Source organism: Protopterus annectens, chromosome 6.part1 (assembly GCF_019279795.1).
Source record: "Protopterus annectens isolate FY-2018-M chromosome 6.part1, PAN1.0, whole genome shotgun sequence".
Classification (NCBI taxonomy): domain Eukaryota; kingdom Metazoa; phylum Chordata; order Ceratodontiformes; family Protopteridae; genus Protopterus; species Protopterus annectens.
This window is the reverse complement of record NC_056738.1, coordinates 485,392,578-485,409,674: the sequence shown is the minus strand read 5'-3', so window position 1 is coordinate 485,409,674 and position 17,097 is coordinate 485,392,578. Positions and strand designations below refer to the sequence as shown.

The 17,097-nt window shown below is 40.1% G+C and overlaps 1 protein-coding gene across 2 annotated transcripts in view; it reads left to right on the top strand.

Moving 5' to 3' along the window:
* IDH1 (isocitrate dehydrogenase (NADP(+)) 1) overlaps window positions 1-17,097 on the top strand; it is a 385,831-nt gene that overhangs the window by 40,224 nt on the left and 328,510 nt on the right. For both annotated transcript variants that reach the window (XM_044075944.1, XM_044075943.1), the window contains exons 4-5: window positions 3,976-4,081; window positions 10,224-10,401. In XM_044075944.1, the coding sequence (XP_043931879.1) occupies window positions 3,976-4,081; window positions 10,224-10,401 (284 nt within the window). The remainder of the gene's footprint in view (window positions 1-3,975; window positions 4,082-10,223; window positions 10,402-17,097) is intronic.

Sequence of the window (17,097 nt, the reverse complement as noted above, 5' to 3'; positions counted from 1 at the left end):
TTCATAGACTACTATATCTGCTTTTCTCGCATTTATTTTTTGAGCTGTTTGTAATGGGTAATCCCATGTGATATAAACTTTATCATTTTCTATAATGCTTTGTTGCTCATTTTTCCAGTGCTTTTCATTTACTTCAGTCCTATAGTGTTTGCACAGTCTCCAATGCAACAGTTTTGCCACATTATTGTCTTTCAGTATACAGTCCTTCTGCCGTTATTGTATTACGACCAACAATACCATGTCAAACTGTTTCCACTTCTGTTTTACAAAACCTACATTTGTCTATTTCTCTCACATGTTCATTGGACTTAGTAAACCAACATGTACATAGTCCACTATCTTGGGCCGCCAATATTAACCTTTTCATATTGTGGTAATTCACTTCTTAAACATTCCTTGTCTGATCCTGATCAGCATGAGGTTGTTCAATAGTTTTCTACGCTTGCAACTATATTTATGCATTTTCCATATTTCTTGCCTTTTCTTCTGATCCTTCACTTTATATTTCTGTTTTTTTTTTTTTTGGCACATTCAGTTACTGCCTGACTTGTGTACTTCTGGTTGATTTCCATTCCTGCTTGACACCAATATGCTTCTGCTAAAGTAAGCAGGGAAGTCATCATAGACTTATTCTCCTTATGTTTTAATACTTTGTCTACATTTGGGTCTTGTGAGGTTAGCAGATATGTATGCAGTTCTAAGATTGCAGATCTGTACATGTAATCAGTTGTGAGGAGGCCCATACCTCTTTCAGAACAGTAATCCCTAGAGTGATGGAGCCCATGTCATCGAAATAAGCAAACAACTCGGGAGTTTAAAAACTTTTACCAAAGCTAAAAATGAGCTTAAAATAGCCATTCAAGCCAACAACAATCAAAAGGAGAGGGGGAGGGGAGAGTGAGAGGGTAGGGGGAGAGTGGGGGCTGAGAGGGGGAGAGTGAGCGAGAGATTGTGGATTCTGCCCTTTAGGAGAATTTCACCAGCTGTACAGAACATCATATTTAATGTAGCAGGAAGTATTGCCAACAATGGAATGGAGAAAGATGATGTCAACAATTCAGATGATTGTAAATAGGGGCATTGAAAATGGGCAAGAGGCTGGAATTTACTGGAGAAAACCAGGGAAGGAAAGGTAATAGAGTGAAATGAGGCCAAGAAGATTTTTGGACTGCACCTGTGCTAAGGGCAATGCAACACTTAAAGAAATGCTCGGAACTCTAAGGATTAATTGCTTATACCTGCAGACTGTTTGTCTCTATGTAAAAGTAGTCTGCAATGAATCTTTATAGTTTTTACTGAGAGCAGAATGTACAACTGAGTTCAGCTGCAGACATCTTGACTCCCACTGAACATTTTCTAAGGGGGGAAAAACAAGCTAATATCTTAGATGTAGAAAACCTGGCAATTTCCATACATTCTTACAAAAACACTTGGTTGTAGTGTAAGCCAAGGGCAGTAATTTTGACATTCACCCTTGTAAAAATAAGAGAAATATCTTAATTCTACATGTATTATAATATGTGCAGTTATAAACCCCACATCAGCTGCCCAGGATCAGCTGCCCAGGATCACAGCATAACATTTAACTTTCTTTTGTCCAACCCTTCTCTTGTTATACTGTAACGCCTATATTTCTTAAAAAATAAAAAAAAGTACTTGTCTGATATTTTTAACACATTCAACAGTCACTGAAAACACCCCTTTATTTAAAATACTCTCAGCTACACAATACTGCTTTATTATATATAACATGCAGTTTGTATCATTATGTCTTTTAATAAGAACAAAAATTATTTTACTTATTTTATTTTTTTGCCTTTTTTTAAGAGTCCTTCTTAATATTAATGACAAGTGGGGTATATGCTGTACAGTCTACCCACAAGTTTAACAAAGTCAACAAAAAGTCCCGTCTTTTTCAGCCACTTTTACTTGAAAAGCCATGTTTCACAAATGTGATTGATGCTTTATAGTCTCATTTATTCATTAATTTCAGTGTTGCTGTTTATATACATTTCCCAACACCAGAATCTGGTTCAAGTCCAGGATACTCCTGATTTTTTTTTCCTCTTCAACCACTGTATTTTTTTTTTCTGTTTCTCAAGCATTTGCTTTTGGAACACTGGAAAAGGTTTCACTGGGAAAGTCTCCTTCTACGAGCTTTATTGTCAGAAGAATGAGAAACAGAGACTCCTTATTTTGCTGACTCAATTTATTTGGATAAACTTTATTTCCTCCTTAGCCTTTTCTGCATCCAAAAATGCCTTTGATCCTTCATGAAAAATGATCTGAAGATAGCTGGATACAGATTGTTCACTTCCCTCTGTATGTTCACTGATTGCTGGATATATTTGCTTTCTTCTGCCTGGTGTAAAGTGAATAATCATTTTTCACAAACACTCTACTGTCTTCCAGTTTTAATATTTTTCCCTTCTGTCACATTTTGTCAGGATCAACTAATTCTGCAAGTATGATTGCATCTTTACTAATAGGTCTTGGCTGCCTTCTTATGGCCAGGTTTAGGAAAAACTGTCAATGTATCCTTTCAATTAACAACTCCTGCTGTGGATTACCAGTCAGGTTGCTTATCTGTGCTCTCATAAAATTAATAGTCTGTTCCTTCCCGTTTACTCTGTCTTATAACTCTACCATTTTTTGAAACTGCCAGCCTTTTAACTTTTTTTTCAGTATCTGAATAACCTCTTAAAACCTGCTCTGTTTTTCCAGCCTTGTTATTTGAGCTTCTGTATTCTTTTATTTCAGTGTTTCATTTATTTTAATCACCTCTGAGTACATTTGATTTATCATTTCCTCTAAATCATTGGAAGCCATTTTTTATGCCAAAGCTTAAGCTTGAACTGCTTTTTGCTGAACAGCTACACTATTCTTCCTAGCCAGGGTTTTCTCTTTAGATTTTCTGGTTGATTTTCTTTCTGGTTCTCCGTGTCTTCGTTACTGGCATATAGACAGTGTACTTAATACCCAGTAACTGAATTTTACCAAAAATGGCAAAGTCACTGGCTGTTATTTCTTAGCTTCTGCTTTCACACTGGGAGAGTTGAAATTAAGCTGTTTATCAGTGTGCAGCCATCTTAGAAGGCTGATACAGTCTTATTCTTGGAAAATCCAGAAAAGGGCATTTTAGTGTTGTAGAACATTTTGCGACTTATCTTTTTAGGATATAAAATTAAATGATGGTGAAACAAATTAAACAAATATTATAGCGGTAAACAATGCAGCCATGTTTTGGGAATGTAAGGAGTTGGCAAACTTTAAATATTCCTTAGAGTACTCTGACAGGCATGTTGAGGGAAAATGGTAGTAACTAAGGAAATTATTTTGAGCTGGGATATAGTATCTCTGTTGCCTAGACGTAGCACAGCCAGGAGCGGCCCTAGGTCAACTGGCACCCTAGGCAAAACAGCTCCATGGGCCCCACAACACATTACCTGGTGCCCCCATCCTGGTCTGCCTACACCAAATAAATACTGGAAAAGTGCCCCTGCTACACCGGCGCCCTAGGTGGCCGCCTAGTTGGCCTTTGCCTAAGGCCGGCCATGAGCACAGCCTTATGTTTAATGGTGATTTTTGCCAACAAAGAAATTTATTAGCAAATGGAAATCAAAATCGATACCAACTATTACAGAAGTTCTGGATTTTGATTTGTAGAGGCTATAAGAAGTGGAGGCAGGATATTTAGCAAAGGTACATTTCATAGAAATTGAATTTCTGAACATAATACATAATTATATTTAGGAGGACAAGGTGGGGGTTTAAAGGATACAGGAACTGAGTAATTTATGTAATATTTAATAAATGAAAATTGTTTAAAAAATATTAAATGTATATTGCATGATATTAGTACACTTGTTTTTTTTTTTTTCTGTTAATGTGTAGGAATTCATGTTGCAGTTTAAAGTCTAATTCTTAGAAAGGAAAAAAATACAAAAATGATTGCATCTTTTTGTGCATCTTCAGTACAGAGCTACAGATTTTGTTGTCCCTGGTCCAGGAAAGCTGGAGCTCTTCTTCACACCAAAAAATGGCGGAGAACGAATCCAGTATGTGGTCCATGACTTTGAAGGTGAGGGCTTACTGACGGAGCAAAAGTGATGGAATAAAACTAGTGCTGTTTGACAGACTTATACTTGATTATGAGTAAAAGTAGTATAGTATGTCATCTCTGTACGACTGTACATTCTGAATATGTATAAATGCACGTATTTATGTGTTACATAAACTATTCTATTACTAGCATTGCCAGAATGGCATTTTAAAATACACAGATGTTCAATATTGTATAACTGAGAATGACATTAGGCTAGTTTCATTTACAGTGTGCAAATTGTTGTATGATATAAGGCTAGTTCTATTTACAGTGGGCAGATTGTTGTATGACATATTACATAAATGCAGTTAGATCTGCAGACATTTTATTTGTTTCTACTTTTTTTGCAATGACTATGACCACTTTCTTGGTATATAGACAACATAATAAAAAAAGATGTATAATAGAGTTCAGTATTGGAAACTTGGGTCATTCCATCCCATGCAGAAGACAGAATTAGTATTTGCTGATACTTAGAGTATTTACGGTACTTTCCAAACCTCAAGGTTACTTGGTTCACTTACCAAGTTGCTGTTTCATTTCTCTGGTGCTAAACAGTCGGCCTATGATGTAGTTCATTTCAAAATTACTGTGTACCCTTAAAAATGTACATATGTGAAAAGCTAATCATTCTTGTTTGGTTAGGTGATACACTTGAAGATGGTACACTTACAGTAATGAAACTGAGAAGGTATGAGGGGTGCATCAGTAATGTATTCTGGTTACCGCTTTTAATTCTTTTTAATTTTTTATGTTGAACAGGTAACTGGACTGTGTGTGTGTAATTTTTATGTATAATTTATATGTATATAGTTGATTGCTGTCTTCGCAACACTAGTTTATCGACCCAATCCTCCATGAAACTCAGGCTGTTGACATGGGACCTGCAGGGGACAAGTCTGATTCTCCTTTTTCTAGCTGTCAGCAGGGATGGGAGCCGAATGCTTGGGGTCACTCAGAAAGGCTGCCAGTTACACCATTGTGTTTCATACATAAATACAGAATGTGTTACTCCGTAAAGTAGAAAGAAAGTCTGAACATATGAATTGTTGGCTTCTGTTTAGGGAAAAATAAGTACTGATCTCTCTGTCTGTGGTGTCTGGGATGGAAATTAAATTCAGAAGCTAGCTATGCACTCTTGTTTCCATGGAGGCAGTCTGATAATGTGAAATTGGTTACAGTCTGGTGGAGTGTGATCTGGCTGGAGAAAAAAATAGAAAAGAGAAACTGGATAGGAGATAATGTTCTCTGAAAGCATGGGATAAGCTGAGTCTTCAATAGAACAGGGGGATTGGGATTACTCTATTTTGAAGGGGTATTTCAGAGCTACACAGGTAAGGCTCCTATACATAGCACAAGCAGAAAAACTGTAATTCAAAGTGGAAAAGGGATGATGATGAAACAGAAGTACAGTTGTGTAAAATCTTATCATAACCGTAGATGTCCTTGCCTTCACTGCTGCAGTATGATCAACTGATAGGATTCCCTGCCGTAGAAGCCAGAGTGTCCAGCCAGTCTGTCAGACACTTATTGCTTTTAAAAGGTATGCTGAATATCACCCAAATGCTCCTTGTGTAGCATAGGGCATAAAAGTGATATTCAGGCCTACCATAATCAGAACTGAATGTCCCAGTAGGAGTGCAGTCCAAGAAACCCAAGAGGTAACCTGTACATCCAGCAAGGCAAAAGACTAGGGGGATGGAGGGAGGGAGCGAATACTGCAGCGCTGAAAGGCAAGGACATCTACCGTTATGGTAAGATTTTACACAACTGTACTATGTTCTAACATTTACTGCTGCAGTATTCTTAATAGATGGGAGAGTGCCAAAGCTCAAGAAGAAATTTGGGAGGGGGAAGGCACAGAAGAGCCCCCTAAATAGCCATGAACAACGGCAGTAGCAAAACCAGCTCTAGAGATATCATCCAACTTGTAGTGCTTGGTAAAGGTATGCACAGAAGTCCAGGTAGCTGCTCCAAAAATAGAATTAGTATCTAAGCCCTTGAAAAAAGTACTCAAAGAAGCCACAGCTCTATTAGAACAGAAGAAGGAAGGCTCTTGCCATGAAAAATATAACAAAAGGCAGTAGCCTTAGAAATCCAAGAAGAAATAGTTTTCTTGGATACAAGTCCCAAAGATCTAGGATGAAAAAAAACAAACTGATCAGGCTTTCTAATAGCCTTAATCTTATCCAAATAAACCCGAGTTGCCTGTGCATGTCCAAAGTATGCATCACCCTCTCACAGTCAGATTGTGGACAGGGGAAAAGTAGGCAGATTAATAGACTGATTCGGTCAGAGCTTGTTAACCACCTTGGGTATAAAAGAAAGGTTAGTGCGCAAGGACACCCTGTCCTCATGAAAGACAAAAAAGGAGGAGGACAAGCCATAAAGGCCTGCAACTCAGACACCCATCTGGCAGAAGTAAAGAGCTAACAAAAGAACAGCCTTCCAGGAACAATGTAGCAAGGAAACTGAAGCGGCAGTCTCAAAAGGAGCCTGAGTCATAGGTTCATAGGTTGGTACTGGGCTATCTGCCCAAAGGCATATATTAGCCCAGCCACATTGTGCGGTATTCACCGCCCTTTTAGTAGTTCCCTAGACCCCTTGTACTAGCAGCTAGTACCCTTGGCCCCTATCTAGTAGTGCTGTTGGTGTGATCCCCGGTGTGAACTTTCTGTTACCCATCCACTCATCAAGGTTCCTCTTGAAGAGTGATAGTGAGGGGCTCTGTCTTATGTAGATTGGGACTCTGTTCCATAGTAAGGGAAGTCTCTGCGAAGGGACTCTATCCCTCCAGCATGTTCTATTCATTGTTGTGTTGAGGTTTATATCCCTAGAGTGTGTAGCTCGAGTAGATTTGGTTTTGCTAAGATGGAGCATGTTCAATTCTGGGTTGGACATGGCTCTGTACGTTAGACAGAGATCACCTCTGAGAAAGCGGTATGCAACAGAGAACAGTCTTAGCTTTTTCAATCGTGCTGCATAGGGCAACTGTTTGAGGCCAGTAATCCTCTTGATTAGGTACCTCTGTGGTCTCTCCAGCTGCTAGAGATGTCTAGCCAGGTACATTCCAATTGGTGCATTGTACTCAATAATGGGTCTGATGAGGGAAGAGTAGAGGGGCACCATTACATCCTTAGATCGTGATACGAACCCTTTTGTGATCAGATGGGTCACATAGAAGGATTTTCTAACCATTTTGGCAACATGGTTATCAAAGGAAAGCTGACTATCTACTTGGGTCCCTAGATCCCTTATTTCTTCAGATTTCAGGGGATTACCTCCTATGTTGTAGTTTGTTGTAGTTTTCATCTTCTCCAAAACAAAATTTAAGATCCCAGGGAGGAGGAACAGGCTTCCTGGGAGGTCCAATATTAAGGACGCCTTTAAGAAATTGTTTAGTGGTAAAAAAATATGTTCAGACAGGCGGCAAAGAAATCCTGATTATGGTAGGCTTGAATGTCACCTTTATGCCCTACGCTATGGAAGAAACATTTTGGCGATGCTCAGAGTACCTTTTAAAAGCAACAAGTAGTCTTTGGTAGACTGGCTGGATGTTCAGGCTTACACTGCAGGGAATCACATTTGTTAAGAATACTGCAGCAATGAGTGTATGGACATCAAGGAGAGGCTGGCATTTTGGATGCAGGCCTTTAAGGAGAATAACAATCATACAGAATATTACATCTATAAAGTAGCAGAAAGCATCTTAAGAACTAAGCCTGCATGGGAATGGAGAAAAGAGATTCTGCTTATACGGATGACTGCAATTAGGGAGATAGACAATATGCAAGAGGGGTATGGAGTTCATTGGAGAAAAATGGCAAAGGAACCGAGGTATTGGGAGCAAATAGCTAGAGAGGAAAGATGATAGAATGGGAAGACGCCAATAATTTATTTGGACAGCAGGTTAGAGATTGCCTTTCCTACCAAGGATTGAGATCAAGAGTGTAGGCAAAGAGAAAGAAATGGGGAGTTCCTAAATGAGACCAGCACTGGTAGAGTAACAGGATATAGAACAGAAGCTGCCATTAAAGGAATAATTAGTAGAGCACATAAAATATTGCGTGATGACACAATCAGAGGAGGTTAGAAAGGATCGGGAAGAGATTGGATAAGCAATTCACAAAGAAACAGTAGGAGGATATATGTATGTCTACCAAATGTACAACAAAATCCAGAAGATTTAGGATTTTTGCTTGGAAATGTTTACATAGGTATTTTTATATCCCAAGTAGACTCAAGAATTTTTCCTCTGGTAGACTGCAAATGTTGGAGGTGTGATGGGGAAGAAAGGTAATTGGAGCATATTTTCTGGGAGTGCAGTGAGTTTTGCGGTCTTTAAGGATTCTCTGTGGGATGCACTGTCAGATGTTTCGTGGGCAGATTGATGTGACAAGGTAGATGATTTTTCTGAGCTATGATACAGAATCGGAATTGCCTTGCCATGGTAAGGCCCTGCTGTGTCTAATTCTGGTGGCTGCCAAAAAAGTATTTCCTAGAAAAATGGAAGTCGATCTAAACCAGCTGTACTAGAAGCAGTGAAAATAATAACAGATAAAATGACTGGAGCTGAGATCTTTAGAAAAGGGTAGGTGCAAACTATATAGGTAAAATAGGAGTTGTGGGAGCAATACATACAGGGGAGGAATGAGGTTTGAAAGAAGGCTGGACTGAAATGAGCTATGTAATGTTTGACTGAAAATGATTGGGTGGATTATAAGTGATGTCTAATGTTTGCAACTTGTAGTGTCAGTCAGTATGGATTGTGATGTAAAATGCTTGCAACTAGAATTGTGTCAATGTGGTTTGTTTTCATTTATTAAAATGTATGATTGTCTATGTCGTAAGTGATGAGGATGTTTCTTGCTTAAAAAAATAAAGGGCAGAAATTGAATAATTTATGTATATTGCTTTAGATTATATGATTTGTAGCAGTATTTGTGAAGTATGATGTTTGTAAATGTGAACATGTTAATACAGTTTGATTACTTTTTATGTAAATGTGTCTGCCAGAAATGATGATTCAATAAAGGTGTTAATAAAAAAAAAAAAAAAACCTAGTTGTGCAAACGTGGTCCCCAGTGACTAGAAGTTATGATGAGATTCCTGGCCATACCTCTATTTACAAGTGGAAGTTAAGTACCCGTGACCATGGTTGCAGATTTATGGACAAATTAGCATTGTTTTCATTGCAGTGAGCATAGTTCTGTTCTAAGTGTTCTCCATTCCAAACAATGTTTGTTCATGAGTTCCAGTGCATCAAGCAGTGCTAGTAAAAAGTGATGATCCATTGACACCATTGATGACTTGTTTGGTTGTTATGGCAACAGAGTCAGCTTCTGCTTTAGCTGCAGAGAACTGTTTGGAAAGGATGCTTCTGTAGTCTGGTCTAAAATGGACAGTCATTAAAACTCTTGTCAAAGGTGCCTGGTTCTAGGCAGTCACTAAAAGTTTTATGCAAGAACTTTACCAAATAAATATTGGTTGAGCTTAAGGTAAACACCAGTTGCACTAATAGCAGAGGATTTTCTTATTTATTTTAAGAGTTCATCTTTGTCGACCATATTGCTGAGGTTTTAAAATGCAAGGAAAATTTAGTCTGATTTCCTTCAGAACTATATTCTTTCAAACATGTAATAGTTTTCTAGTAGATGGCTTTGTTATGAGAGCTTAGTCAGCAACCTTACCCAACTGTAGGGTGGGGGGGCAGATAACTGTCATCTGTTCCACAATTTTCTAAAATGTAGACTGACTCTCCATGTATGGTCTTCATGCAGTTACTGACATTGTGGCAGTTGTAGTGGAAGTTGATGCTTCAAGAAACAATAGTCACATTTTAATCTATAAGAAACCCAGTTTTCTCCTTGTTTGTCAGGAGAATTCATGTTGCTGCCTAATATTTTTCAAAACTTTGTCTGCTGCTCTTAGTTTTTGTACTACTCTGTTAGGTAGTTATAACCAGCCATTGCTACCTGCTGTAATTTTTAAAGTAAGCAACTGTACTTCAAGTACAGTGCTTCACTGAAGTGCTAAGAAAGATTGTGTCAATGGTATAGAGTATTCTGCTTAAATATAATTGAGTTTAGTCTTTCACCTTGTTTATTTCCCCCTACAGACTGTGGTGGTGTGGCTCTCGGAATGTATAATACAGACAAGTCCATCACTGACTTCGCTCACAGCTCTTTCCAGATGGCTCTTACTAAATGTTTGCCTCTCTACATGAGCACAAAGAACACAATCTTGAAGAAATACGATGGGCGCTTTAAAGACATCTTCCAAGAAATCTATGAAAAGTAATATTTTTATTTGTATGTTTTTTATGAGCGGGTGAGTGACAAAGGTCATGGTGTCCTTTTTTCTTTTGGGAGGACTCTTGCATCTGTATTGTTAACTGATTAGGCTCATTTTTCCAGTGATATATTCCTTGCACTGTTTCTCCAGTGGTTGACATGAACTCTTATGACGGTAACAGTATCCCATATCATCTTTAGTTTTTGCTGTTTCTAAACTGCCTTTTTACACTATCGAGTTATCCTCCTTCAGTTCTAGGACTGTTTAGTCACAAGCAGCACTGACTTGGCAATGTTAATACTTTCTCGGACTCTAAAACTCTTCCAATAGTTCCCATAATGAATGCACCACATCTCCCTTTCTCGCTAGAATGTTTTTGGAGATTGCACTGAGAATCCTGGGCTTACTTGATTTTTTTTTGGCTTAATTTACCATTTGTGGAGGAAAGTTTCTCTTTAATCAAATTAATTGATTTTTTTTGGAACAGATCTTTCCATTTGGGGGGGGTTCAAATTTGCAGTTTGATAAAAATTGTCATTGAATTTGTAGAGTTTATTCCTCTTGTGTTTCAGGCCAGGTCAACATTTTGGAAGTAGTTCAGCTGTTTTGCTTGTCTAGGTTTAAGGCAGTTTGCGGTGTTTGTAGCGAGTTGTAATGTTTGCAAAAATAGCATTTAGTAAATATTTTACATTACCATTTTGACTATAGCTGTTGCTTAGTTTTGGCTGTTTTTGTTCCTGTGGCTCTGGATAAGGACAAGACTTCATGTTTGTGCATGTGAGCACAAGATGACTCCTCAGAACCCCCCCCCCCCCACACACACACACACACAGTTGCATGTAGTGTGGTTTGCCTGGAGGAACAGCTAGAACCTAGTTGTGACATTTGTGACATATATTTAGGTCTCAAACTTTGTAAGAAGGGAACAGCAAACTGTTTCTTAAGGGTTTGGTACTGTCTGAATCTTCAAAAACTAGAAAGGAGAAGAGAAAGTTTTACAACTGTTGGAACGTTATGGAATCTAGTAAGTCTTCTCCACATGCACTATATGATCCCCTTGTAAGGTTCCTCTCATGAAGATCCTCCCTACAGCCTCCTAGGAACAATCTTCTGTGGTAGGGTTGTCTTGTGTGGTTTCTCAAGGTCTGTCTGTCCCTCATTTCATGTAGATTGGAAGAAGAAGATGAAGGCACTTGCTAAGGTGTAAAATTGGAGATGGGTATAATCTTTTCCCGTTCAGTATTCAAGGAAGCTAGATAAAGATTTCCCTTTTGTTGCTCATTATCTGTGCCCTGTCTCATCACTGGAAGTTTGAGGTAATGCCCTTTGTGCAAGTTAGCACTGTTGCAGTCCATCACTTCAGCATAGAGGTCCCATTTTGAACCAATGGCCTCTTTGTAGAGCTTTTCTATGCCAATGACAGTGTTCCACATAGATATTTTCAGGGCCACGATCAGAATATAAAAATCTTGGTATTCAAAGCTTTCAGAAGCCATCCTTGGTGCTGTCCTCCATCTCTCTGAGACCTAGTCCAGTCTTCTGCAAATCTATCTGTCTTGATGTGGGCCTCCACTCTATCAGTCATTCTGGAGTCTCAGAGGGTTAGTTGAGATGTTTTTGGAGACAAGTCATCTGCCTCACCTCAGGATGCCCTCAAGGTAAAATGTTGGTCCTGTCATCTTCTCCCAAGAGGGGCACAGGAGTGGAAGCCTGCAGGTACAAATCTGCAGTATCATGAACAGATTCCTCTTCCTCATACTTGGATGAAGCTCCCATAAGCATGCTTAAAAAAAGGAGTTGCAAAAGAAAGCACATTGACTTTCTAGAGTCCACCACCCTGGATTCTAATTGGAAGGGGAAGCTTCCACAGTATTCCCTCAACCAAGTCCAAAATTTTGGGGAAATCGTGGAATTGAAGTGTCAGTAGGGTTCAAGGCTAGCTGACTCCATCTCTCCAGAGGATTTCAGCAAGAGTTATGTTCAGGGCCTTTGTTAAATTTCAGAGAACATAGAGTCCCAGCTGGAGCAGTCACTGTCCAGATCTAAAATGGATGTCCCCTGAATACCAGAACCTGTATAGCCAGTCTTCCTTCAAATTGAATCTCAAGCCTTCATTCCAATGTTATCCATTTGCCTTCCAAAGGGATAACCGGTGTGTCCTTCAACGTTCATGTTCTGATGGCAGAAACAGTCTTGGTCATATTTACACAGTATCAGATGAATGTTATACAGCTGAATCAAAATATGCATTGTACTCCTTCTGATTCATATCTCAGAAGTTTGCCATTAACATCTTCCATGGTGGCTTCACCAATACAGTGTTTCTCAAGGCTGTCTCTTTGTTCCCTTCTTCCTCAGTGTGATTGTTATGGATACAAGTGCTCTAGTGTATGGGTACATTGTTTGGGGCAGGTGGTCCAGGGGGCCTGGTGACAACAGTAAGCCTGTTGGATCATGTGATGTGGGCAGTCCTCCTAATGTTGCAGGTTCTATAGGACCTTCTCTCAGAGGTGTGACTTCATGCCACTCTGACAATAAGCTGTCATTTGGTACATCAGCAAATAGGGTGGAGCTCCTTCCTACACCATCTGTCATGACACTGTGCAACTGTCTGAATGGGTCATGCTAGCACAGCGCATATCCCTATTCAGGACATGCCTATAGTGGACAAGCTCATTCAGAATTTACTGATGCCTCACAAGAGGTCCTTTAGTTAGACAGTGGTGAATTTCACAGTTTGGGAAGGCCTTGATGCAACCTTTTTGCATTCTTAACAAACTTCAAGTTTAGTACATTGTCCCCGCCTCCCCAATTCCCTCATAGAAACAATGCAGCCCTCCACCACCGATATCATACTGCAACACACCACCCTGCCCTGGGAGAAGCAGCTGGCCATGACCCTTCACCTCTTCCACTCCTCTGATTGTCCTGGGATGCGCCCCAGTTACCTGGATCACAGTTAGGTTTCAGTCACTCTGGGCTACAGAGCTAGACTGGTTGCAAAGAAGTAGGCTGAGTGAAGTGTTATAGGCAGCATATTTGTTATTGCTAAGAGTATGAAGTAGTGGGTCCCTCAGTCTGAAAATAATAAATCTATAGAATTTGTTTTGTGCTGTTTGCACCCATGTTTTTTGTCTGGGTTGCCTATAGCAGCTAGAGGAAAAGGTACATTCTAGCTGTGGCTTCAGGATTTTTTTTTTACTATGGATTTTCATGTTTCAACTGCTAAGTGGCTTGTGAATTTGCAGATATCTTAGTCTTAACATAATGTAGAAGGTTAAAGACTTTGGTCCAGGTGAACTTTGCAGGTATTTGTAGGTTTTGTACAGACATGATTTGGTTGTTTAAAGGATTTTTAGCTGTATGGGTGTGGTTGGCTAGATGCTGTGGCATACAAATACGGTGTGTTTGTATGAGGAGGACCATCCTTCTTACCTAGTGGAGCTGAAATTCTGAAACTTTCTAGGACAAATGACCTTTCCTTTTCATCTAGAATGCTGTGCCAGCTAGCGTTGTATATCTCTTCCTGCTCATCAGCTATGCAAAAGAATGAAACCACATCAGAGTTCTTCATTTTGTGTTATGCTTCTGTTGAAAAAAATGTACATGTAGTTCCGTTTTTGCTATCTTCTAAACTTCAAAAGATCAGACCTGTCTTATCTTTTCTGGTAGTTTGCAGGATCAGCCTTTGTTTATGGAGCTAGTATGGCTTCTTTTTTCAGATGCAATGGCATTCATCCCCCCCCCCCCAACATTTCCACATTCATAGTGCTTCTGGAAATGAAGCATAAGTAAGATACCCTATTGACTAAAATGACATATCTGTAGGTGAAGTTGCCAGAGACCTTTCAACTCCCCTCTGCTCTCCACCTAGGTGATTCATCTTGGTGATTTAAGATGGCTTTTATTGACATAACTGTATGAGAAGACAAAATTTGTCATAATGGTTAAGGTCTTTACAGCCCATGCACAAGGTACAAGGTTCAGTCTTGACTTCGGGCCAATGTCTGTGTGAGGTTTGCATATTCTCCTTGTGTCTCTGTGGGGCTACTCCCACCTCCCAAAAAACATGATGAGTGTTTCTATCTCAAACTTGCCCAAGAATGGAGTTGTGGGCAGCATCAAACAAAAGATGATGACCTATAGGGGAAGAGTTATGTACACAAACTACTTTCAGTATCTACTGTGGTGCACAGTATCCTTGGGAAGGGTACTGTGGTGCACAGTATCCTTGGGAAGGGAGAAAACTAATCAGACTGCATGCCATGGTAGCACTAGCCACTCGACTGTGTAAAATATGTCTGCAGGTGATTCAGCCTTATTGATTAATGCCACCAAATGAGCATGGATTTTTGCCGGTGATAAGTGGGGTTGACCCAGCCTACTTCAGCCAGGGTGCCAAGTGAATGGTGGGGGGAAATGCATGTGCCCCTACTGGCCAGTGTGTGCCTGCCATAAAGCCTAGCTGCCATGGGTCAGTAAGCTACTAGCTGGTGAGGAGTGTTATCAGAATTAGTAACAGACTCATGCCAGGCAGACTGCAATGTAATGATAGGCTGAGATTGACTACTGTCCCATGTCTCACAGTAGGTTTGTGAAAATGAGGAAATTCAGACAGTTGTTGCCGGGCCTATTAGATAAAGCAGGACAACATGAAGTTAGTGTTGGTAATGGGTGAACTGCACACACTTGTGAAAGATAGAATAGGATACGAGGTCTGCTTGGGTCCACATGAGAGGGGCAGCAGGAGTAAAGTAGAGGCCACTCGACATCAGGCAAATGGCTTGATAGTGACCAACACATAGTTAAGCAGTTAAGTCAGAGAGAGAGACAGTTATAAGATAACATACAGGAGTAGCCAACATGCAACTCTGGTAGACTTCCTTCTAGCAAGGAAAGGGCACTGGGGTAGAATCAGTGATTGCAAAGTCATCCCAAAGGAAGCAAATATTAACCCACCACGTAACCCACTGATTGCCACAGTCAGCTGCAAGCGGTAGTCCATGAAGGATCCAAGGTCCACGGAGACCAGGCTGAAGACCATAACTTTACTGGAGAGAAAGCACAACAGTTCAAGGAATTACTCAGGTCTGTAGCACCTCAAGAAGAAGAGAAAGTATTGGATGGAGATGAAGAATGGCAGTGCCTCAAAACTGCATGTGTGAGGACTACAGAACAAATTGGTGGCCAAGCCAGGTATGGAAATATTGTACACACACAAAGCTGGTGGTGGAATGTAGAAGTCCAGGCAGTCGTCAAAAGAAAGGGGTGCAAGAAAAACTGGGAGACAGAAAAGATGGACCAGGGAAAAAATACTGGTTGGCTAACAAAGGGCTAAGAGGAGTTGCAATAGCAAAGAACAAGGCATCAGAGGCACTATACTAGCTTCTGGAAAGTGACTCAATAGATTGCACAAAAACTATATTGGGTTGCAAGGCAAAGAAAAGAGAGAACATAGTCAGACACTGTTCATAAGGGATGCCAACAGCAACTTGCTCACCAGTGCACAGGACATCCAAAGTCAGATGGAGTACTTCCATCAGCTTCTGAATGAAGGAAACTGCACAGAAGCTGTACTGCCCTAGATTCAGCCTGTTATGAAAAGAGGGGGGAGCCCACCCTAGAAGGAGTAAGAACATGATTAATGAAAATGAAGTCTGAGGAAGCAGTAGGTTCAGATGAGATCACAGCAGATATAATAAAGATGGTGTGTGAGACAGGAAAAATGGCTTTTGAGGATACTCCTAGCAGTGTGGAGAGGAAAGGTGTATCCCAGATGACTGGAGAATAAATATACTAGTGCCAGTGTTCAAGAACAAAGGGGACATTCACAACTGTATGCAGTATAGAGGTATCAGACTCTTTATCACATTTAATTAAACTTCTGGAGAGGTTGAGAAATGAATATGCAGTGTAGTAGAAATTTAAGATGGGAGATGAGCAGTTTGGATTCAAATTAGGATTCAGCATAACTGACCAGACATTAGTGGTGAGACAGATACTTGAGAAAATGCTAGAGATGAGGAAAGAGTCCGACTGGGCATTTGTAGACTTGGAGAAAGCATATGATGACATCAAAATCAAGCTGATTTAGGTAGTCCTCTGGTTCAAAGTCCCAGAAACTTTGGTAGAATTAGTTGGTGCAGGCACTGCACAAGGACCCAATGACTCCAGTAGAAATGGTGCTTTGGTCTCCGAGAGGTTCCCAGTGGGAGTGGTGGTGATGGAATATATTGGCAAACAGGTTAGAGAGGAAAGATTTAAAAAAATTGCTTTAAGCAGAAGATGTGGCGTTCAGGCAGTCTCTGAGCATGAACTCCTGTGTTGCAGACACATGGGATGAAACTGAGTACAAATAAGAAAGTTGTAATGGCAGCAAATGGGGAAAATCAGAATATGTTGAGAATTAAGGTAGAATAAAATGGTGGAACAGGGGTGGCTTCAAGTATCTGGGATGGGTGATTGAGGAGAAGGGAAGTCTGAATGAGGAGATCACAGCTAGAATCTTGAGGGGCTGCAGCCAACTGCCACAAAGTGTCAGGGGTAGTGTATGACAGACGAATGCCAAAGAAACTGAAGGGTAAGGTTTACAAAACTGTGGTGCGACCAGTACACTTGTGTGGTACAAAAAGATTGCAAGTAAAGGTAGAGCAATAGAGGAAGTTAGAGGTGAAGTGCCTGAGATGGGAGGCAAGATG